The sequence below is a fragment of the Saimiri boliviensis genome, chromosome 9, assembly GCF_048565385.1.
Source record: "Saimiri boliviensis isolate mSaiBol1 chromosome 9, mSaiBol1.pri, whole genome shotgun sequence".
Classification (NCBI taxonomy): Eukaryota; Metazoa; Chordata; class Mammalia; order Primates; family Cebidae; genus Saimiri; species Saimiri boliviensis.
Genome location: NC_133457.1, coordinates 110,833,246 through 110,856,448, shown reverse-complemented (window position 1 = coordinate 110,856,448; position 23,203 = coordinate 110,833,246). Strand labels below are relative to the sequence as shown.

Here is a 23,203-nt window from a genome sequence, read left to right as displayed (position 1 = left end):
GAACGGCCAAGCTGGAATTTGAAGGATAGCAGCCAGGCCCTAGAGAGTGTGCACGTAACCTGGCTGTGAGTGACTGCGCATTTCAGGCAAGCCTGCTGACCGCAAATGCTACTGGCCCACAAACTGTTGGCACATAACTTTGTAAAGCAACTCCTCTTCAGATTCAGTGTGGCTGTTTGAGCCAGTGGTTCACACTTGTAACCGCAGCACTTTGGGAGGCTTAAGTGGGAGGATCACTTGAAGCCAGGAATGTAAGACTAGCCTGGGCAACATATCGAGGTCCTGTCTTTACAAATAAAAAAAAAAATTAGCTGCCCATGGTGGTACATGCCGGTAGTCCCAGCTGCTCTGGAGGCTGAGATGGGAGGATCACTTGAGGCCAGGAGTTTGAAGCTGTTGTAAGCTATGATTGCACCACTGCACTGGATGGACAGAGCAGGACCCTGTCTCAAAAAACAAAAAGGCTGGGTGTGGTGGCTTACGCCTGTAATCCTAGCACTTCAGGAGGCTGAGGTGGGAGGATCACCTGAGGTCAGGAGTTCGAGACCAGCCTGACCAACATGGCAAAACCCCGTCTCTATTAAAAATACAAAAATTAGCTTGGTGTGATGGTGGACACCTATAATCCCAGGTACTCAGGAAGCTGAGGCAGGAGAATTGATTGAATCCAGGGAGTAGAGGTTGCAGTGAGCTGAGATTGTGCCACTTCACTCCAGCCTGGGCGAAAGAGCAAAACTTTGTCTCAAAAAAAAAAAAAAAAGAAAAGATGGGAAGGTTGTCATGAGGTGTTGAAGATATAACAGCACCAAATGGAGCCTTTCTTGCTGAAGCGATCTGTAGGGTTATTAGGGCATTGAAAGGGGTACTTTTTTTGTTAGTGATTTAACAGGTGTCTGGTGTTGCCTGAACGATCTCTTGTTCTGCCTTCGGTTGTCCCTTACATTACCTTCCATTGATTTGGTCCCAGCTGTTAGTTTATGAATGGGGAAGTGAGGCCTGCTGAGTGGATCAGATGAGTGGTTGGTACAGAGGCTGTTTTCTCAGCCCCTGCAGCCATTTTAATTTTGTTATCTTTTGCATCCCCCTTGTTCTTCAAAAAACTATTAAAAAAAAGGCAAAATTGGTTTTTTAGAGTTGGGGGGGTACCCTGTTGCCCAGACCACCCCTAAACTCAAGTGACCCCCTCACCTTGGCCTCCTTAGGTAGCTGGGACTTCAGGCAAGCAGCGCTGCCCCCAGTTCCCCTTGACTCTTTCAGCAGTACTGAGGAATGACTTTGTGGGTTTTTTTTTTTAATTTAATTTTTATTTTTATTATTTTTTTGATGCAGGGTGTCACTCTGTTGCCCAGGCTGGAGTGCAGGTGGCATGATCTTAGCTCACTGCAACCTCCGCCTCCCAGATTCAAGCAATTCTCCCTCCTCAGTTTCCCAAGTAGCTGGAACTATAGGTGTCTTGCCACCATGCCCGACTAATTTTTATATTTTTAGTAGAGATGGGGTTTCACCATCTTGGCCAGGCTGGTTTCGAACTCCTGACCTCAAGTGATCCACCTACCTTGGCCTCCCAAAATGCTGGGAATTTAGGTGTGAGCCACTGTGCCTGGTCAGGAATGACTTTTATGATAGGTGTTTTCTTTGCAGTTAAAAAAAAAAATGAACACGGTAACATTTTTTGGGAGCCGATGAACTTTTCTTGCTTCTGAGGTGCCCTGGAGTGGAAGACGAAGATCTGTGTTTTTTGGCAGAGTGGTGTTCTTTACTGATGTCGAAGTCTTTGCTATATTTGGAAGTTAAGAGTAAAAGGCAGTCCACGAATGCATGATATTTTTGAAATGGAATGTGACCATTGCATTAGCAGTGTATTGAATTTCATACACTGTCTAAAGTTTTCTTGTAAAGCCATTTAGTTGTAATTTTAAAAATGGACACGGTGGGTGCTACAGAGCAAGGAGGCAGGCGCGGGAGGATGGTAAAGCCGCGGAAAGTGCGGTGTTTTTGCTGGCAGCAGCTGGGTGTGGGCTCCGCAGCAAGCCGGGAGTGGAAATCTCAACAGAGATTGTATTTATTTTACTCCCATTTTGGGGTGAATTTGGGCTATTTTGGGGGTTGGCAGCAGTCACACAATTGCATATTTATATGAATGTATTTTTCTTTAAAAATAAGATGAATGGATATTTCTTTGAGACGGAGTTTCACTCTTGTTGACCAGGGTGGAGTGCAATGGTGCAATCTGGGCTCACTGCAACCCCTGCCTCCCAGGTTCAAGCAATTCTCCTGTCTCAGCCTCCTGAGTAGCTGGGATTATAGGCACCTGCCACCATGCCTGGCTGACTTTTTGTATTTTTAGTAGACGTGAGGTTTCACTATGTTGGTCAGGCTGGTCTCGAATTCCTGACCTCAGGTGATCCACCCGCCTTGCCTCCCAAAGTGCTGGGATTACAGGCGTAAGCCACTGTGCCTGGTGAATGGGTATTTCTTTTATTTATTTTATTTTATTTTATTTTATTTTTTTATTTTTTGAGACGGAGTTTCACTCTTGTTACCCAGGCTGGAGTGCAATGGCGCGATCTCGGCTCACCGCAACCTCCGCCTCCTGGGTTCAGGCAATTCTCCTGCCTCAGCCTCCTGAGTAGCTGGGATTATAGGCACGCACCACCATGCCCAGCTAATTTTTTGTATTTTTAGTAGAGACGGGGTTTCACCATGTTGACCAGGTTGGTCTCGATCTCTCGACCTCGTGATCCACCCGCCTCGGCCTCCCAAAGTGCTGGGATTACAGGCTTGAGCCACCGCGCCCGGCCTGGGTATTTCTTTATGAACGCCTACTCTGTGGTAGGTACGGAGCCACAGTCTTTGTATGGTTTTATCGTTTAAGCCTTGTCCACACCCTACCAGGGGACATGCAGTTCTCCTTGTTTTTTTCATGGGGAAATCGAGGCTGAGAGGCTATGGATGGTGAGGCGTCAGATATGAGGGTGCCCTTTGTCCTGCTTTCTTCCTGAATTGCGGCATCTAGGTGCTGGAGAGACTCAGCAGCAGTCAAGCCAGGCCCAGAGACAGAGCCTGATCCCTTGTCCCCTCCTCTTTCTGCTATGATGGGGGAAGGGCCAGCCGGCAGGTGGGAGGTAGAAGAGAAATTCATCCTACGAGCACATTCAGTCAGCAAACCCCTGGGTGCCTGCTGCATGGACCTTAGCTGATGTCACCAACTGGCTGATGCCTTCAGGGGTTAGATAGTTAAAGAAAAGGAAGATGGGGAATGAATTGCAAAGACAATGCCCTGACTGAAGGCATTAAAATGACAAACCACCTATATCTGTACAATGGACTATAAAAAGGAATGAAGTTCTGCTTGCCGGCCGCATGAGTCACAGAGGACCTTGAGTTGTCTGATTCCTTTTTTATGAAATGTCCAGACTGAGCAAATGCGGGAGAGACAGAAAGCAGATCAGTGGTTGTCAGGGGCTCAGGAGGAGGGGATGGGATACTGGGAGGTGAAGACTAGGTGAGGGGGAGTGGGATTTTCTTTTTGGGGTAATAAAAATGTTGTGAAATTGATTGTGGTGATAGATACACAACTCTGAGGTACTAAAAGCCATCGAATTGTACACTTGAAATGGATGAGTGGTGTGGTATATGCATATACCTCAATAGGTACTGTTTTTTAAGGGGAAAGAATGAAAATGACAACAAAGTAATCCCTCTCTCAAACCTACAGTGTTGGCCAAATAAAAGACATCTTGGGGCCGGGTGCAGAGGTTCTAGCACTTTGGGAGGCCAAGGTGGGTGGATTGCTTGAGGTCAGGAGTTCAAGATCAGCCTGACCAACATGGGAAAACTCTGTCTCTACTAAAAATGAAAAAATGAAAAAAAAAAAAAAAAAAAAAAAAAAAAAAAAAAAAACCAGCCATGGTGGCATGCACCTGTAATCTCAGCTACTTGGGAGGCCGAGGCAGGAGGATTGCTTGAACCTAGGAGGCAGAGGTTGCAGTGAACCAAGATCGCCCACTGCACTCCAGCCTGGGTAACAGAGCAAGACTCTTGTCACACACACACACACACACACACACACACACACACAATTTGGGGGCCAAACACACACAATCTGGGAGCCACATTTGGCCTCTCCCGTTTCAGCTTGTGGGTATGGAAACTAGTGGTTGTGAAGTGCTACCACCATCTGATACATGGAATTCGATGGAGATTCTTATCCTGTTAATGCCAGGGTTTCTCATTCTCAGTGCTGATGACGTTTTGGGCTCATAGGTGGTGGTTTGTTGGGCAGGGGCCTTCCGTGCATTTAGCATGGTTCAGGCAGGAAGTTTAGCCGTGTCCCTGCCTCCACCTTCTAGATGCCAGTAGCAGCCCCTTCTCCTCACTCCTGCACCAGTCATGGCAACCCGGAATGCCCAGTGTCTCGTGAGGGACAAAATTGCCTTGAGTGGAGAACCTCTGCTTTATACAGACAGATTTTAGGTATTTGTCACCTGGAAAAGCCTACGAGAAATGATCAGCTGAATTGTTTGTTTTTATCTTGCAGATGATGGATGCAATAAAAGGAACAATGACAGAAATATACAACGATCTTTCTAAAAACACTACTGGAAGCACAATAGCCGAGGTCAGAGATGACACATGAATTCCTTATTTGTTAAGCGTGTTTTATGGGCTGCTGTAAAGGTGGTACCATGAAGAAGCTTCTCTGGAAACCCCGCCTGGGTCCTGACTCCGGTCACGAAGCTGGCTATACTGATTGTGAATGTTGGTGGGGGTATTTTTTCCTTTAGCCAGATGGCCGGGGCTGTGGAGACATGCCCTGCTTTGTGTGATCAGTTCATTTTTAATTAAACAGCCCAAACTAGAGCCTCAGTTCACCTCCTGGTGAAATTGGACACTGGTTCTTTTAGCTTTGCGTAAAACTGGCTCCTGCATTTTCTCTGTTAAGTTTGGACTTTTTAATACAAGTGCTTCTTGTGGCTCAAGAATTTGTGTACTGGAGTCTCCATAATTATGTGATTGCCTAGAGAAGGAAGTGGTTAAAACATTTCATTGGTTGGGCCTGGTGGCTGTAATCCCAGCGCACTGGGAAGCTGTGGGAGGATTGCTTGAGGGTATGCGTTTAAGACCAGCCTGGGCAACATAGTGAAACCCCATTTCTGCAAAAATATTTAAAAAACAAGAAGGAGCCGGGCGCGGTGGCTCAAGCCTGTAATCCCAGCACTTTGGGAGGCCGAGGCGGGTGGATCACGAGGTCGAGAGATCGAGACCATCCTGGTCAACATGGTGAAACCCCGTCTCTACCAAAAATACAAAAAATTAGCTGGGCATGGTGGTGCGTGCCTGTAATCCCAGCTACTCAGGAGGCTGAGGCAGGAGAATTGCCTGACCCCAGGAGGCGGAGGTTGCGGTGAGCCGAGATCGCGCCATTGCACTCCAGCCTGGGTAACAAGGGCGAAACTCCGTCTCAAAAAAAAAAAAAAAAAAAAACAAAAAAACAAGAAGGAGATGGTGGTTCTTGGAGGAAGCTGAGGCAGGTGGATTGCTTGAGCCCAGGAGTTTGAGGCTGTAATAAGTCATGATGGTGCTACTATATTCCAGCCTGGGGGACAGAGTGAGACCCTATCTCTTAAGAAGAAAAAAAAAAAATTAAGCTAACCACTTACAAAGGGTCCACTTATAAAAATCTACCTCACTGAACTTCCCTTTTAGGCTAATTCCCTATCAGGGCTTGGAGTGTGGGCCACTTGCTGGTTGTCTGTGGATGGTACAGTATGAGCCAGATGTAAACAGGTTATCAGGTGAAATGACAAGTGGCAGGACTTTCGGAGGTCATATCGAAGGTGACATTGGAGAACTGCGGGAATCCTTTGCAGAGCCCTTGACCTTTTAGGACTTGGCAGCATTAGGCTGGTGCTTAGGTGAAGAGGAGAAAATCTTCAGGAAGGCGACCTAGTGGTCCCTTCAACAGAAAACATTGTGAATGCAAAGATTTAAGAGAGTCCCAAGAAAAATCAAGGAATCCCCTTGAATAGTTTTGCAAATGTGACCTCCTTTATGATTATACTTGGGACATCAAATAAGAAGGGAAAAAATAATGCTTTAGAAACACCTTCATTCTTGTTTGTACATTGTAAGAATTGGGGTGTGATTAAAAATACAGGTTCATGGCTGGGTGTGGTGGCTCACGCCTGTAATCCTAGCACTTTGGGAGGATGAGGAGGGTGGATCACGAGGTCAAGAGATTGAGACCATTTGGCCAACCTGGTGAAACCCCGTCTCTACTGAAATACAAAAATTAGCTGTAATACCAGCTACTCAGGAGGCTGAGGCGAGAGAATCGCTTGAACCCAGGCAATGGAGGTTGCAGGGAGCTGAGATTGTGCCGTTGCACTCCAGCCTGGTGACGGAGCAAGACTCTATCTCAAAAAAAAAAAAAAAAAAAATGGTTCATAATATTTCACCTGAAACCTTGGGTCTGGATGTGTACCACAATTTTTTGGATTTTAGAGAGGTAATATGCAGTCCCCCACAATTAGAGACACCATTTCTGCAGTGAAATGTGATTGTTCACGCTACATGAATAAATCAGGTTTCCTCAGCCTTAGCACTACTTTGCATCAGGTGAGTTTCTGTTGTGGGGCTGCCCTGCACGTTGTAGGATGTTCAGCAGCATCTCTGTCCTCTACACACAGATGACAGTAATGCTGCTCAGTTGTGACAACCGCAAATGACCCCAGACATTCTCATGGCAGGGCAGAGTATGTGAAATTTCCCCAGTTGAGAACCACTGTGATAATTAAACACTGTTTGTTACTATTTTTTTAAATTATTTTTTTTGAGACAGTGTGTCGCTCTGTCACCCAGGTTGCTGCACAGTGGCATGATCTTGGCTCACTGCAACCTCCACCTCCTGGGTTCAAATGATTCTCATGCCTCAGCCTCCCAAGTACCTGGGATTACGGGCATGTGCCACTGTGTCTAGTTAATTTTTGTATTTTTTTTTTTTTTTTTAAAGATGGGGTTTCACCATGATGGCCAGGCTGGTCTCAAACTCCTGACCTTAGGTGATCCACCCACCTCAGCCTCCCAAAGTGTTAGGATTACAGGCCTGAGCCACTGCGCCCGGCTAATTTTTGTATTTTTAGTAGAGATGGGCTTCTCCATGTTGGCTAGGCTTGTCTTGAATGCCTGACTGGAGGTGATCTGCCCACCTTGGCCTCCCAAAGGGCTGGGATTACGGGTGTGAGCCACTGTGTCTGGCGAAAACACTATTTAATTAGTTTCCTATTAGATCAGGTCAAGTTTATTTTTTATTTTCCCTTCTAAATGAGTTTGGCTCCAAAGTGACACCTCCCCTACCCAGAAGTACCCTTTGGTTTTCAGAGCTGTCTGGCTTTGGAATTTTAGGTGAGTAAGTATGGATGCTAAATGAATCCCCCATGTGGTTATGTAAAAGAGAAAAATATAGGAAATCTAGCTATCTTTGCATTTGTTTCATATTTAAAGACCAAAATCCTAATCAAACCTTTAACATGATTTATATGAAAATCTGGTCCTTGTCACTTGAAGTGGCTTCTCCTCGTGCCAGTATTTCTTGGAATCAATGGCCTGTGTATACTTGGTTTTCTGAACCCGTGTTTCTGATGACTTTGGGTTCACCCACTGCTGTTCACCTCTCCGGACTATAGCTGTGGGAAGGTTAGCATGAGTCCCATACTCCTTACAGCCAGCCGTGGCTGAGCTTCTGAGCCCTGCTGGTGAGTTGCATGAGGCAGCTTTTTAAGAGTCTTGTTCTCCCTCTTCCAGATCCGCAGGCTGAGGATCGAGATAGAGAAGCTCCAGTGGCTGCACCAGCAAGAGCTCTCCGAAATGAAACACAACTTGGGTAAGGCCTGACACACTGGTCTAAATGGAGTGGGGTTTTGAGTGTGAACTTCTTTGCACCTCTGGAGTCAAGCCCAGATGTGAGTGCAATTAAAACTAGGCTAGGATTGTATGACTTACAGGGAGAACGCAGAATCCCGAGAGTCTAGCCTGGAGAAACCAGGTGTAAGAGCGGGTATGTTAATGGGAGCCCCCCTTTCCTCTGTTCAGAACATCAGCTTCAACAATAAAATGAGGAGGATTGGTCAGACACAGCAGCTCACACCTGTAATTCCAGCCCTTTGGGAGGCCCAGATGGGAGGATTGCTTGAGCCCAGGAGTTCGATTCCAGATTGGGTAATCTGGCAAAACCCCATCTCCACAAAATTTTAAACCATTAGCTGGGCCTGGTAGTGTGTGCCTGTGTTCCCAGCTCTTTGGGAGGCTGAGGAAGGAGGATCACTTGAGCTTGAGAAGTTGAGGCTGCAGTCAACTATGCACCACTGCACTCCAGCCAGGGCAAACAAGCAAGATCCTATCTCAAAAAAATAAAAAGTAGGCTGGGCGTGGTGGCTCATGCCTGTAATCCCAGCACTTTGGGAGGCCAAAGCGGGTGGATCACGAGGCCCAGAGATAGAGACCATCCTGGTCAACATGGTGAAGACCCTTCTCTACTAAAACTACAAAAATTAGCTGGGCGTGGTAGCACATGCCTGTAGTTCCAGCTACTTGGGAGGCTGAGGCAGGAGAATTGCTTGAACCCAGGAGGCGGAGGTTTCTGTGAGCCGAGATCGCGCTACTGCACTCCAGCCTGGGTAGTGAGCGAAACTCCGTCTCAAAAAATAAAAATAAAAAGTAAATAAAACAACAAGGATCACTATAGTAGCTCCTGCTTGTGAAGCTTATAACTTTGTACAGAAACCATTTTAAATACTTTTTCATGAATTAACTAATTTTATTACAGAAACTGGTGATAAAGGGATCTGTTAGATCCCTGATTTTTGTTTTTCCTTCCCCCCCCGCCCCCCGCCACACCTGCATGCCATGGACATATCCCCAGTTTTCAACTGAATTAACTGACGTGTTGAGGAAGCTGTTGAAAGTCACATGGCCACAGTTCAAGTCTGGGCACTCTTCACCCTGTTCATCATTGAATGCTGGGCACTTTAACAACATCTGGATGCTTCCCGTGCACCGCTCAGTGTGGAGAAAGATACTTCATTGGTCCCTGGATTAGATAGATGTTTTGGCTCATCATTCTGTATAGATAAGCTTTGCCCCAAAGGTAGAAGCGATTACTTCAGACCCTCACATAGTATCAGATAGGTTGCTGGCAGCCAGCAGGAAAACTCTTAGGTTGGGGACCAGGCCCGGGTGTGCCTTCCTGCTCACCTGTGGTCTGCGTGTAAGCCACACCTTACAGACTTCAATCTGTTCAGAGCCGCCTGGAGAGGAGCCCGTGGTTCATTCTTTCTAGATGCTTATTTGGATGTTGCTTCTCGTTTTCCTTTTTTTTTTAAGGCAGAGTCTCACTCTGTCTTCCAGGCTGGAGAGCAGTAGTGTAATCTCGACTCATTGCAGCCTCTGCCTCCCAGGTTCCACCTCCCTAGGAGCTGGGATTACAGGTGTGTGCCACCATGCCTGGCTGAGTTTTGTACTTTTAGTAGAGATGCGAAAGGGGTAGAATAGTAGTACTTATCCCGTAGGATGATTAGGCTGAGGATGGCGTGAGTTAATAGTTACAAAGTACATAGAACAGTGCCTCCATGTAGTAGGTGCTATATAGGTATTTGATAGGGGGAGAAAGGCTTATGTTAATGAATCATCGGATAGAAAGTGAGTTTGGTGGCGGCTGTTTCAAGGGTTACTTTGAGGAATTCCCAGAATGTAGTCTGGGGTTGAAAATCTCCTGGGGCTGGGGTTATCTCCACACTGGGCACCTCACATTCACTCTCAACAGGCAGCACCATCTGGTTGCTATAATCAATGTCCTGTTTGTAGATGAAGACTCCAGCTAGGTTATTGCCTACACGCACATAGCCAGGGCTTTTTCCAGCCAGGTCTTGCACCCTTGTCTGCCTGAATCTGGGGGCAGGAATAGCCCCGTGTCCCAGGCTGGGGTCAGGTGATGAGCAGCGTTCCTTCCCCTCCTCCACCAGAGCTGACCATGGCAGAGATGCGGCAGAGCCTGGAGCAGGAGCGGGACCGGCTCATCGCTGAGGTGAAGAAGCAGCTGGAGCTGGAGAAGCAGCAGGCGGTGGACGAGACCAAGAAGAAGCAGTGGTGCGCCAACTGCAAGAAGGAGGCCATCTTTTACTGCTGTTGGAACACCAGCTACTGCGACTACCCCTGCCAGCAAGCTCACTGGCCCGAGCACATGAAGTCCTGTACTCAATCAGGTAATGCCCCATGGGGCTGCCTTCTGTTCTGGGCTGCAGTGGCTGGGTTTTGGTCTCCCCTGTGGACCTCAGGGGTCTCATGGCTGATTGATCAGGGAGCTTGCCTGGCTCGTGGTCACTCTCAAAAACAACTGTGTTTCTTCTGGTGAGCACCATGCAGGCGCATAGCTGGGCAGATGCATAGCTAAGACACGAGCCGTGGGCAGTTTGAACCTTTGATCTTTGTAGAACCCTTGATCTGAGGCCTAAAATGTCAGTAGTGAAGTGAGACACGTTTTTTTTTTTTTCTTGGCGGTAACGGACTTGTGGCTTTAAATAATAGGGATTCCCAGTTTCTTTAAGTAAAAAGTGTTGGTTTGGAACCTGTGTTTTACACTGCTGTAATATTTATAATCAACTTTTCCAACATAGAACAAGCAGTCCTCAGGCCTAGAGCCTCCAGCAGGAAGCACTATCTAGTTAGAATTTATCAATATTATTTTATAAATTATTACTTTTAGACAGAGTTTCGCTCTTGTCCCCCAGGCTGGAGTGCAGCGGTGCAATCTTGGCTAACTGCAACCTCCGCCTCCAGGGTTCAAGTGATTTTCCTGCTTCAGCCTCCTGGGTAGCTGGGATTACAGGCACATGCCACCACGCCCAGCTAATTTTTGTATTTTTAGTAGATAGGGGGTTTCACTGTGTTGGCCAGGCTGGTTTTGTACTCCTGACCTCAAGTGACCTGCCCGCCTTGGCCTCCCAGAGTGCTGGGATTACAGGCGTGAGCCACCATGCCCAGCCTGTAAGTTATTTTTTACAATTAACTTTTATTTATGGCAAATGATCCTACATTTGTATGCTTGGAATTAAACACTTCCATTTTAAAGAATTTCAAGTGTCACATAAATAATACAATCAGGTAGTATGTCTGCAGATGGGCAAAATTTGCAAAGGTGGTGTGTAAATGACTCAAGTATGAGAACCTTGACCAGAGGTTGACGGAATATTTTAGGCTTTGTTACACCATGTGGTTTCTGTTGCTACTAGGTAACTCTGCTGTTGCAGTGCAGAAGCAGCCATAGATGAAATGTCAATGGATAACATGGTTGTCCGCCAGTAAAACAGAGTCCTCACTTGCCAGCTCTTGCTCTAGACCAGGGGTCCCCAAACTACGGCCCGCGGGCCGCATGTGGCCCCCTGAGACCATTTATCTGGCCCCCGCCGCACTTCAGGAAGCGGCACCTCTTTCATTGGTGGTGAGAGGAGCACAGGATGCGGATGCAAAGCGCGGTGTCGCTCACGTACAGTACTACTTCCGGTGACGCAGGAGGCATGCGTCACGGCTCCGGAAGCGCGTCATGTGACGCACATCTGGTCTGCAGCTGCGGCGCTCCACATCACCGGAAGCAGTGTGAAATAACAGCGGAAGTAGGAAGAAAGACAAAGCACTATAACCATTACTACACAGTACAATGGCCCCCATACTCCCCCAAATGTACAACAACATAATGGCCCCTATAACCTCCCTTTGCCCAAAAGTCTCCCCCCACATGACTACACGCCGTGTTTCCCCTATTATAAGACCCTGTCTTACATTACTTTTACCCCTTAAAGACGGGGCTTATTTTTAGGAGGTGTCTTCTAATAGGGGAAACATGCAGCAGTGGGCTTCCCACAGACGAGGCCCACCGCTGCTGCAGATGCCCAGGACGCTGTATACACAGTGTCACAGGCGGATCACGCCATCCCTGTATACAGCACTGGAGGCGGTGCTGGGCCTGTGACACTATATACCGCTGTCTGGGGTAGTGGAGGTAGCAGCGCTGGCTGTGAAGGGTGTCACACCTTACATAGTCCGGCCCTCCAGTGGTCTGAGGGACAGTGAACTGGCCCCCTGTGTAAAAAGTTTGGGAACCCCTGCTCTAGACAAATTTGTTATTTTTTAAATGGCAATATTGGAGCATACCTTGCTCTGTTCTTTAGTCTTCAGGAACAGGAAGATGTCTTCTTTGTAGAGACTTTTGATCTCTTCCTGGAGTAAAGTCTCCTTCTGTTTTCCCTAAGTTCTGGAACGTGTCTGATGAGCCTTTTGCTATTTTGCCAAGATGGCCAAAGTGTCCTTCAGGCCTGCCTTTTTTTGTGACATAATTATGTCTGTTCTTCCTAAATTCCTCCCAAACGCCGTGTTTTTCTGTGTGTCCAAGTTTCTGCCAACTCCAGATGCTCTGGGCCTCTGACAGCATGTCGCCTGTCACGTGGTTTTCCTGTCCCACCTTAGAAGGAAGCAAGTCCCTGGAGCTGAAAAATCCAGGTCTCCACCTAGAAGTGATTAAATAGAGTAACTGTAAATCGGCAGTTGCCGGCTGGCTCTTGTTAATGGGCTTAATTTGTTCCCAGAATATATTTTCATCTCCAGAATGATTTAATAAAACTTGAATTGCTAACCATTAAAAATCAACATGTTGATTGGGAGTGGTGGCTCACACCTGTAATCCTAGCACTTTTTTTTTTTTTTTGGGAGGCCAAGGTGGGCAGGTCACTTGTGGTCAGGAGTTTAAGACCAGCCTGGCCAACATGGTGAAACCCCGTCTCTACTAAAAATACAAAAGTTAGCCAGCTGCGGTTGTAGGCACCTGTAGTCCCAGCTACTTGGGAGGCTAAGAGGAGAATCACTTGAACCTGGGAGATGGAGTTGCAGTGAGCTGAGATCATACCACTGCGTTCCAGCCTGGGGGAGAACAAGATTCCATCTCAAAAAAATCCTGTGTGTTAAAATTTGGAATTCCAGCTTCTGGAAAACTCTGGCAATCCACCTCCCTCGAGCCTACACCCTATGCCCTGGGTAGGGCTAAGCCTTGGGTGCAGGACGGAGCTCCAGGCATGTTTCAAAATCATCATACTGTGTGTGTACATGTGACGTCTCTGCCTCTCCTTTGTACCCAGCTACTGCTCCTCAGCAGGAAGCGGATGCTGAGGTCAACACAGAAACACTAAACAAATCGTCCCAGGGGAGCTCCTCGAGCACACAGTCAGCACCTTCAGAAACGGCCAGTGCCTCCAAAGAGAAGGAGACGTCAGCTGAGAAAAGCAAGGATACTGGCTCGGTGAGGATCCTCCCCCATGGCTTTGGCTGGTGACATCAACCCTTTGTGTCAAGTGGACTTAGGACCCCATGTCTGCCACTCCTGAAAGTTTCATGTTGTGGGAGGCTTGTCTGGAGGAGTGCAGAGTCTTACCAGTGTGCCAGAATTTCTAGTGGATGTGTGGGAATACAGAGCCTGAGCTGGCGGGTGTGGGACCTGGCACCTGCCCCCCAGTACTCTCCCCAGGGACTCTCAAAGTGTAGAATGGTGTTGCCCAGAACTTTCTGTGATGAAGGAAATGTTCTGTACCTCCCATTCATATGGTAGCTGCTAGCCACGTGCAACTTTTGAGCACTTGAAATGCAGCTAGTGTGACCGAGGACCCGATTTTACAATTTAATATCAATTAATTGTGATTTCAGTAGCCACATGTGGCTAGTGGTGGCCACATTGGGCCATCAAGATTTCACCTCCTTGTTTGCCAGGGTGTGATGTATGTGACATCGATGGTATGCAAAGACTTTTCGTGAGTATATAGTTTTTTTACAGTTTTTAGTCAGTGTGTATCTGTTTCAGTGCATATTCAGAAAAGATAAATCATTAGACTGTCAGTTAAAAGATGTAGTTTTCACTGATAGTATTGCCTAATCAGAGACTAGCATCGATTAAAAGCAAACTGATAGAATTTTGAAGCAATATACCTTCTCTGTGGACATGGCAAAAATCTGGAGAGGGGTCTGTTAGTGGAGTTTAGGGAACACTGAATGTTGGAGGGTTCTAGGGTGGAGTCAGGGGTCACCCCGGTGCTGTGTTCCAGCCTGTTCCATGTGGGAGGTGGCACCAAGGTTTGGCCACCTGGCTGCCCTGTGCCCATCACTCCCACCTGACCGTGCCAGGCAGAGGGCACTGAGATGCTTTGGGGGCAGTGACGGAGCACCCTCATGGCTCCCTGGATTTCCCTGCGGGGACTCCATTGGCCTCAGTGCCTTGAGTTCATCTTTTTCTTCTTGTATTTCTAGACCCTCGACCTTTCTGGCTCCAGGGAGACGCCCTCCTCCGTTCTCTTGGGCTCCAACCCAGGCTCTGGTATGTTGCCCCCTTGTGGGTGAACTATGCTTTCACATTTCAGATGGGCAGATGGGGAGAATTTGAAGGGTTTATTCCAATGGTTTCCAAACGATGATGGATCCTTAGGGGTGGCTGAGGTGGGTTAGTGGGGGGTGAGGGGGTAGTTGAGCATGTTAACTTTCGAGTACCTCTCCAAACTGATCAGTGTTACCGGATGTATTTACTCGGGATTCACATAAAATTCCATTTGGACAGAGGGTTCTGTTGCTGACCTGGGGTGGGGTAGAAGAAGTGCATTTGGACTGGGTGGGCTTTTTGCTCTCAGGGAAAAAAATGAGCATGGTAAAAGTCTTGATTCAGAGGTCTTACCACCTGTGTATGGTAGACAAAGGTGCTCAAGCCTTTGAGAAATGAAGGCAGTGCTTAGGTGAATGCTCTTTCTGTAAAATCCTTTGCTTTTGGGGAATCACCTGGCAGGCAGATTTGGGGAAATCTGAGACTTGACAGCGGGAGTTTTTCTTCTGTGAGGTTTGAGCTGGTTTCCTTTCCTAGGCCCAAGTATCTTTTTCCTGCACTTTCTTAAAGCAGTTTTAGGTGATTGCAGAAGGGTTCAGAGAAGGTGCCTTCCTGGAGGAAGACAGTTTTACTTCATTCAGAGTTTTTGCCTGGCATCACAGCTCCAGAACCTTTCTACCTGCCGAGTCTTTTTTTTGAGACAGTCTCACTGTCACCCAGGCTGGAGTGCAGTGGCGTGATCTTAGCTTGCTGCAATCTCTATCCCCCGGGTTCAAGTGATTCTCCTGCCTCAGCCTCCTGAGTAGCTGGGATTACAGGCACATACCACCACGCCCAGCTAGTTTTTGTATTTTTAATAGATACGGGGTTGCATCATGTTGATCAGGCTGGTCTTGAACTCCTGACCTCAGGTGATCCACCCCCCCCCTTGACCTCCCAAAGTGCTGGGATTACAGGCTTGAGCTACCATGCCCAGTCCTCCCAACATCCCTTCTCCTTCCCGTCCCTCCTTCCTCCTACTTTCCTTCCTCCCTCTGTCCTTCCCTCCCTCCCTCCTTTTGACAGAGTCTTGCTCTGTCACCCAGGCTGGACATGATCTCAGTTCACTGCAACCTCTGCCTCCTCAGTTCAAGTGATTCTCCTGCCTCAGCCTCCTGAGTAGTTGGGACTACAGGCGTGCATCACCGAGTCCAGCTAATTTTTTCTGTTTTTACTAGACAGGGTTTCACTGTATTGGCCAGGCTGGTCTCGGACTCCCGACCTCAAGTGATTCACCCACCTTGGCTTCCCGAAGTGTTGGGATTACAGATGTGAGCCACTGCGTCTGGCCAGACACCTGTGTTCTGATCCAAGTTGTTTTTTTTTGCCAGCCTGTGATTCCACCGTCCACGGTGGCCATTTCTCAAGTTCTCTGCTGTTTAGGGCCTCCCTGCACCTCGCGCTGCATCACCATCCTGGGCGCTCGAGGCTGCCCTCTGTGGGGCCTCCGGGGTGTGCCGTCCTTCCCTCCAGACATCCAAAGGCATCCGCATCCTTTGTTGTAGCCAGATTTGTCCCTCTGTACTGCTTTTCTTCCTAGCACTTTAATATTCTCATGTATCTCCAAGTGCCCTCCTTGACACCGTGTGTCTCCAATAGAACGCTCTGTGACAGTGGCCATGTTTTTATTTGCACTGTCCACTATGGTGACCACTAGCCACATGTAGCTACTGAAGCCTTGAACTGTGGCTAGTGTTGCTGAGGAATGGAATTTCACGTTGTATCTGATTTTAGTGGTTACCATATTGAATGGTACAGCTCAAGACCCATCCTGTTTCCTTCCTCAACCCAGTTAGATGTCTCTCCAAGGGTTGTTACTCTCGAGCTAGGTGCACCGGTAGTCCCAGCTATTTGGAGAGGCTGAGGCTGGGGTGGGGGTCGCTTGAACCTACCAGTTTTGAGGCTGCCATGAGTGTCTGTGAATAGCCACTGCACTCCAGCTGGTCAACAGAATGAGACCTGATCCCCCCCACACACACACACACCAAAAAAGAGGCTAGGTACTGTGGCTCACGTGTGCAATCCCAGCACTTTAGGAGGCCAAGGCAGGCAGATCACCTGAGGTCGGGAGCTGACCAACATGGAGAAACCCCATCTCTATTAAAATACAAAATTAGCCGGCCATGGTGGTGCGTGCCTGTTATCCCAGCTACTTAGAAGGCTGAGGCAGGAGAATCACTTGAACCTGGGAGGCGGAGGTTGCAGTGAGCTGAGATCACACCATTGCACTCACATGTTCCACTGCTCATATGACCCAGTTTCAATTCTGAACTCCACTGTCCCCCTAAGTCATTAACAGGCCTGCACATTTTTATTTTTAAATGTTGTTTTGAAACCTTTTTTGTTCTTAAGTAACAGGAGTTGCCCAGGCTGGCCTTAAACTTGGCCTGAGCTCAAGCGATTCTCCCACCTCAACCTCTTGAGTAGCTGGGATCACAGGCATGTGCCACGATGGTCAGCAGCAGAGACTTTTCTTAAAAGATGACCAGATTGGCCAGAATCATGGTATCTTCATGTCAGAAAGGGCCTTCTCTGCAGGTTTTGGATAAAGATTGAGGTGGCGCCGGGCGCGGTGGCTCAAGCCTGTAATCCCAGCACTTTGGGAGGCTGAGGCGGGTGGATCACGAGGTCGAGAGATTGAGACCATCCTGGTCAACATGGTGAAACCCCGTCTCTACTAAAAATACAAAAAACTAGCTGGGCATGGTGGCACGTGCCTGTAATCCCAGCTACTCAGGAGGCTGAGGCAGGAGAATTGCCTGAACCCAGGAGGCGGAGGTTGCGGTGAGCCGAGATCGCGCCATTGCACTCCAGCCTGGGTAACAAGAACGAAACGCGAAACTCCATCTCAAAAAAAAAAAAAAAAAAAAAAATTGAGGTGCACCCAGGGCTACTCTAAAAAAGATTTAGCCCCACATTCAGGTCAGGTGTGGTGTCTCATGCCTGTAATTCCAGCACTTTGAGAGGCCAAGGCGGGTGGATCATTTGAGGTCAGGAGTTTGAGACCAGCCTGACCAACATGGTGAAAACCTGTCTCTACTAAAAGCACAAAAAATTAGCTGGGTGTGGCGATGCCCCCCTGTAATCCCATCTACTCAGGAGGCTGAGGCAGAATTGCCTTAACCCAGGAGGTGGAGGCTGCAGTGAGCCCATATCCCACCACTGCATTACAGCCTGGGCGACAGAGACTGTCTCAGAGACTGTCTCAAAAACAAGAGATTTAGTTCCACATTTAGGACTTGGAAAGAGGCTGGGGAAGAGTCCCATCAGCACAGTGAGCGCACCGTGGAGCCCATGGTCAGAAACTAGCAGGGGAAGCGCCTTTTGCAGTCAGCGCTGCAGTGATGCTGAGCCGGTGAGAAGCGGCAGGGAGGCCCCAGGGGCTTGTGCGGGAATGCAGTGTTAGTCTTCCGGAGTTTCTCACCAAAGCAGTTTGTGTTGACAGGTCACATCAAAGCAAAAAGACTTGCTCAGTTTTGCTCCCCTTCTAATTAATTCCTCGTCCGTCTCACTTTACTTCTGCCAGCACTTGCTTTCTGGCGATAGCGCACGTTACCTATCCAGAAGGAACATGGGTTTTAAAAACATCAAGGCTTCTGAGCTATTTTTGTACATCAGGTACTAGGATGGTTCATCTGTGGTCGAGTTGGACGGGAGAGAATTTCAGTAGGTAGGGTATGAACTCCCTAGTACGTGGGCCTGGGCCTCTCCTGTTCATCTTTTAATTTGAAGCTTAGTCAAAGCTATATATGCATAGAGTTGCAGAGAATAAAACAGTTCAGGGAAAAACTCTTCCTAGTTCTAGTTTATATTGCTGTTTCTGGTCCTCCTTGCTAATAAATAATGTACTTGCCTGTACCTCTGCTTCTTGGCTGTGGCTATTACTTGTTGACTTCCAGCTTTAAAAGATGGGAATTGCTCTTCTCTTCCTCTTCCCACGCTACTGACCTTACTATCTTATGTGCTGTTTGGGTTACCTTGCTCCAATAAAACACTTGCCCCCTTAGCTTTTTTGTTTTGTCAGCTACAGACAGTATCCCTTGACCCCTCTGGGCAGCCCATCTTCTCCTCACCTCTCCCACCCCTTTCAGAGCCAGGCTTCCCACCGGCCCTGACTCTCCCATTGTCAAGGTTGAGAACATGTACATTCTGTTCTATAACTGCCGTTAAGCCTCACTCTTGTCTGTTGGCTTAGTCTAAAAAGTTGCAATGTGACAATTCTTAACTTACAAGACCATATATATCATTCATGGCGGAGTCACATAGCGGTACAGTGATTACATTTCCATTCTTTTACAGCCTTACTTGTTCCTGGAGTTTGTTTTCTCCCTTGTCTTACTTTCAGTTTTCCTAGGAAACTTCTCACCATCTCAGTTATTTATGCTGACTCCTTTCATATCACTGTTTTCGGACTCTCCGATTTCAGATGTGATTTGTTCGTGTCCTGCCATCGTAGCTGAGAATTTCGTTTCCTTCCCACCTCATCTAGAGCCTCTTCCTCCTCACCGCGTGTGCCCTTCTCCATCTTCTCCTCCCTGTTCTGTTCTCACTGTGGGCAGTCGGTTAGTTATTACTTGCCTTAAATTGTCTGGATTTCTCGGGGGGTGCCTTCAACCCTAGCATGTTTCTAGTGCCCGCCTCTGTTTCCCGTGGTTAAATTAGGCTATTTGTAGAGCCAGTGGTTCTGAGAATTTGTGGCTTACACAAATGCTGAGTTGCTTTTATGTCACTGTATACCTTATCTCCTACCTGTAATGCTGTGCCGTGTCCAGTGATCCGGTTTGTGGTTCGATATGCATTTATTAAAGAGCCGTAGTCTCCTGTGCTTTGCATTAAGTTGGACAATGGTGACATGAATGAAGGTCTAATAATAGCCTGTTGATGAACAAAAATAGTAAGCACTCGGGGGTGTGCGGAATTCCAGCTCTCTCACAGACTCTGAGGCTACCTGTGCTGTCTCTTCAGTTAGCAAAAGGTGTGACAAGCAACCCGCCTATGCCCCAACCACCACAGACCACCAGCCGCACCCCAACTACCCCGCCCAGAAGTGTAAGTATGACCCTGTCTTGCGGAAGCTGCCGGGGCCTCTTCCTGGCATGCAGAAGGCTCGTTCTGTGTGTGTCTGTGTTTTTCTCTGTGGGTGTGTCTTCTCCTGTTCTTTCGAGTGGCGGGTTTTCCTTTGCAACATTTCTTCTCTGCGCCTCTGGTCGCCATCACAAACCGCATTAGGAAATGACAGCGAGCATGTGGCCTGGCTTTTGGGTGGAGATGGTCCTCGCTCTGTTCTTAAAGGGTCCTAGATGAACACCGATTCCCCTGTGGTGATTGGCTCTGTCACCCAGTGTCCCGTGTCCTCTCCATATGGGAGTGAGGGCCTGCAGACCCCTCTGTTGGCCAGTCTGGGAGAGAGAGACTGAACTCAGCTTGGCCCTGGCCCTGTTTCTTCCAGTCCCCGCCACTGGTCTCTGCCCCCACCAGAGCTGGAAGGACTTGACGCAGGCTGACTGCATGACTCTGGGATTTTTCTCACGGACGGGGATGACCAGCTGCATCACGCCCCAGAGTCCTTCCGAGGAACTAAAAGCATAGGCATGGCAGTTAAGGGAGGAAGGTGTAAGGAGGCCGGCTGAGGATTGGCAAGAAGACTCTGCCTTTGCCCCCAGCTCTGCCCACTGTAGTATTGTCCCCTCTTGGTCACTGATACAAGTGACGAAGGAGTTCCCTCCTGAGTTCTCCCCACATGGCTTTGGAGATCTTTGTCTTTCTCTTCACTGCTTATCTTCCAGAACTCATGATGACACCCACACATGCCTTTTTACCAGGCAGGAAGAAGTGCAGCCCCCCGGGGAGTAGCGTGGCCCCCTCCCTGCCCCACTCCTCTTGCCCTCAGCCTCTTTCAACCAGACATTATCACCCACCTCAAGACATTAAAACACAATTCCGTCCCAGTCTGTCTGAACTTGGTAAATGATCCAAGATGTGATGGATCTTAGTGGTTGGCTGGAAGGTTTCTCCCAGTCAGCTGCCAGCAGAATCGGCAGACCCGGGCTGTTCGATGAAGCGTTCTTCACAGACACCTCATTTGCCTGTTCCTTCAACTTCTTCATTTATCTCTTACTCATTCACTACTCAGCTCCTCGTCTGTGTCCTTGAAGCCATCCTAGGTCTTACTCTGGTTCTGGATCCTTCAGCCAGCCATAAGCTTGTCCTTCCCGGGAGTCAGTGGGTCCGTGTTCCCAGGCGGACTTAACCCTTCTTCTCCTTTATGATCCTCTCCCCTGGGTGGACAAGTGTGACTTGGTTATAAAGTCCATTTTTCAAGTTGCCTATATATTGATAAAAGAAACCCCATTAATGGAAGCAGAGTGCATGCCGCATTTTGGTATCTTTCTCCAGGGGCCAAGGTTGGACCCAGAAGTGCATGGGGTGCTTGGTGTCCCTCAGTCAACGTAGTAAGGGTGCACAGTTCTAGACACGGCGCAAGAAAGGCTTGCCTTGGCAGTTCAGAACCTTTTCCACACACCTTTATTCTCTGAGCATGACACCCTATTGTTTCTCTAACCAGCTGTTGTTAAATCTGAAAAAAACAAGCTGTTCTACCTGAATACGCTGCAGACCCACAGACGCAGGGCAGTCAGCGGTGGCAGTGGGGAGGGTAGGTCAGATTGCAGGATGGTTATGCTCAGGTGCAGGTGGGCAGGCATGCTGAACTCGTCGGCTTTCCTCCCCAGACCATTCCCGGAGTAGCAAAGCCAGCTGGAGCAGCAGCGACGAGAAGAGGGGCTCGGCACGTTCCGAGCACAACACCGGTACCAGCACGAAGAGTCTCCTCCCGAAAGAGTCTCGGCTGGACACCTTCTGGGACTAGCAGCGAATCGGCACACAAACCGTCCACCCCATGGGGAGAAAAACCCAGATGCCAGGAAAAGGAGAAATGGCAAAGACAGGAGAACAGCCACCTTCAGACTGGAAAATGATGAACTCTCAGACGGGCCTGAGCCCCCGGCGCGGGGGCTGCTACACTACAGGACGCCCTGCATTGGCTTTGACTGCGGACCGTTCACCCACATGAGCCCTGTGCGTTAGGTGTAAATAATGTACAATTTGTGGATGTCCCTGAACCTAGAGGACCTTCCCCTTTTTATATTTGTATTAACTTTAACTTATAAAAAAGAAAAAAACAATTACAAAAACAAAAAAACCAACCCCAACAACAAAAAGAATGTTCTGGTGTTGGAGGAGGGATGGTCAGTTAGTCTGTATGTCACACGATGGAATGGAAGCTGGGCCCGGGGACCACGTTCACACTCACGTCCTCATCCTTGGCTACCCAGGGGAGGGCCAGCCGCTTTCACTCACATGTCTGTACTCAGCATGTTGGGATCGGGAGTTCTGGCACGGACTCTACCCCGTGAAGCCATTGGCTCCTTTCAGCGACTACATTACAACGTTCCTAAAAACGCAAGCTCTCTGGACCAGACGGACACGGGAAGCTAGTTGATTTCCTGTGATTTAAAGGATTCTACTCCTAAAAGGGAAAAAACACAATGTCCTTGTTTACAGAAGAGAAACAGAAACAAGCCCCATTTAGCTCAGTCGCAGAAGAAGAGAGCATAGGAAGTGTTAGGATCATGAACTCTGAAAAAAATATCTTTGCTTTGAGATTCCTTTCAACACACACTCACACACCTGGTCAGAGACGCCGTGATTCTCGGAAGCGAGGACTCAGAGGCAAGGCGCACGCAGAGGACATTCGAGCCTGGGATGACGCATGTACGTATTATTTATATGATGGAATTTCACGTTTTTATGTAAGCATGAAACAAAGGCAGTATGAGAGAAAGAACACCCCGTCATGCTGTCCGTGACACTACGTAAGCTGTAGAACCATTTTGTATGTGTGTAAAACAAAAAGCATTGATCAAAAAGCAAAAGGTGATGTATGTATATGAGCAAATTAACTGTACGATATCATTCCAGTACGTTTTGTTGTACATTTTAGTCTCGTGTACTTTCTCTTCATTGTTAAGAGGATGCGAACTGTACAGTTTCCAGCTAGTTCCCCATATTAGAGAAGAACTAAGAAGAGAGTATTAGAAGAAAACAGAGAAAGAACATTTGTGAATTGCAGTTGTCAAAAAAAAAAAAAAAATAGCCTAGCTGGCCTTATTTGTGAAGCATAATTGCTTTTAGCATATGGAAGTATTTTTTCACATTTTCTTTGTATAAAATTTGTATTAAACTTAAATATCTTTTTGATGGTGGTGTTTCTTTGTGGCTGAGCCAGTATACTCACACGGTATGCTTTTTTTTTGGGTTTTCCCATTGCTTCCCCCACCCTTCCAATTTTTTCAGATTTCTCCACCTTTTTTAAAATTAAACTGTTTTGGAACAAAGCCGTGGTCGCCCTCGAATTTGCAGTTTTCCATTTAGTCTGGTGGCTGTGTCAGATCTGCACGACCAAACCCAGAAGGGGAGGCCACAAACATCCCCTACAGCCAGGCGGTGGCACGTTGGAGACAATGGCCCTTCGTGGGGGCTTCCCAGGCCAGTCCTCATCAAACAGTTGGGAGAGGAGGGAGTTGTCTTCTGAGGCCACTAGGGAGGCTGAGCTAACGGGACTCAGGTGGAAAGCAAGGATCCTGGCCCCCCCAGAAAAGATCTCCACAAACCATCTTCCTGTGCCAAGGGCCAAGACGCGTTATGGCTGGCAGGGGAGCTCGGCCCGCGTGGGTATAAATTCATTCGTGCCAATCA

General features: G+C 48.0%; 1 protein-coding gene across 30 annotated transcripts in view; it reads left to right on the top strand.

Moving 5' to 3' along the window:
• The window catches only part of ZMYND8 (zinc finger MYND-type containing 8), a 147,165-nt gene extending 124,462 nt beyond the window's left edge, over positions 1-22,703 (top strand). For 14 of the 30 annotated variants that reach the window (XM_074406627.1, XM_010346948.3, XM_010346942.3 and 11 more), the window contains 7 exons: positions 4,541-4,621; positions 7,807-7,885; positions 10,023-10,262; positions 13,185-13,345; positions 14,344-14,410; positions 19,412-19,495; positions 21,178-21,415. In XM_074406627.1, the coding sequence (XP_074262728.1) occupies positions 4,541-4,621; positions 7,807-7,885; positions 10,023-10,262; positions 13,185-13,345; positions 14,344-14,410; positions 19,412-19,495; positions 21,178-21,314 (849 nt within the window). In that variant the 3' untranslated portion in view covers positions 21,315-21,415. Of the gene's footprint in view, positions 1-4,540; positions 4,622-7,806; positions 7,886-10,022; positions 10,263-13,184; positions 13,346-14,343; positions 14,411-19,411; positions 19,496-21,177 lie in introns of all 30 variants that reach the window. The other 16 variants (XM_003936491.4, XM_003936495.4, XM_010346960.3 and 13 more) reach the window with 3 other exon arrangements.
• The last annotated feature ends 500 nt before the right edge of the window (positions 22,704-23,203 follow it).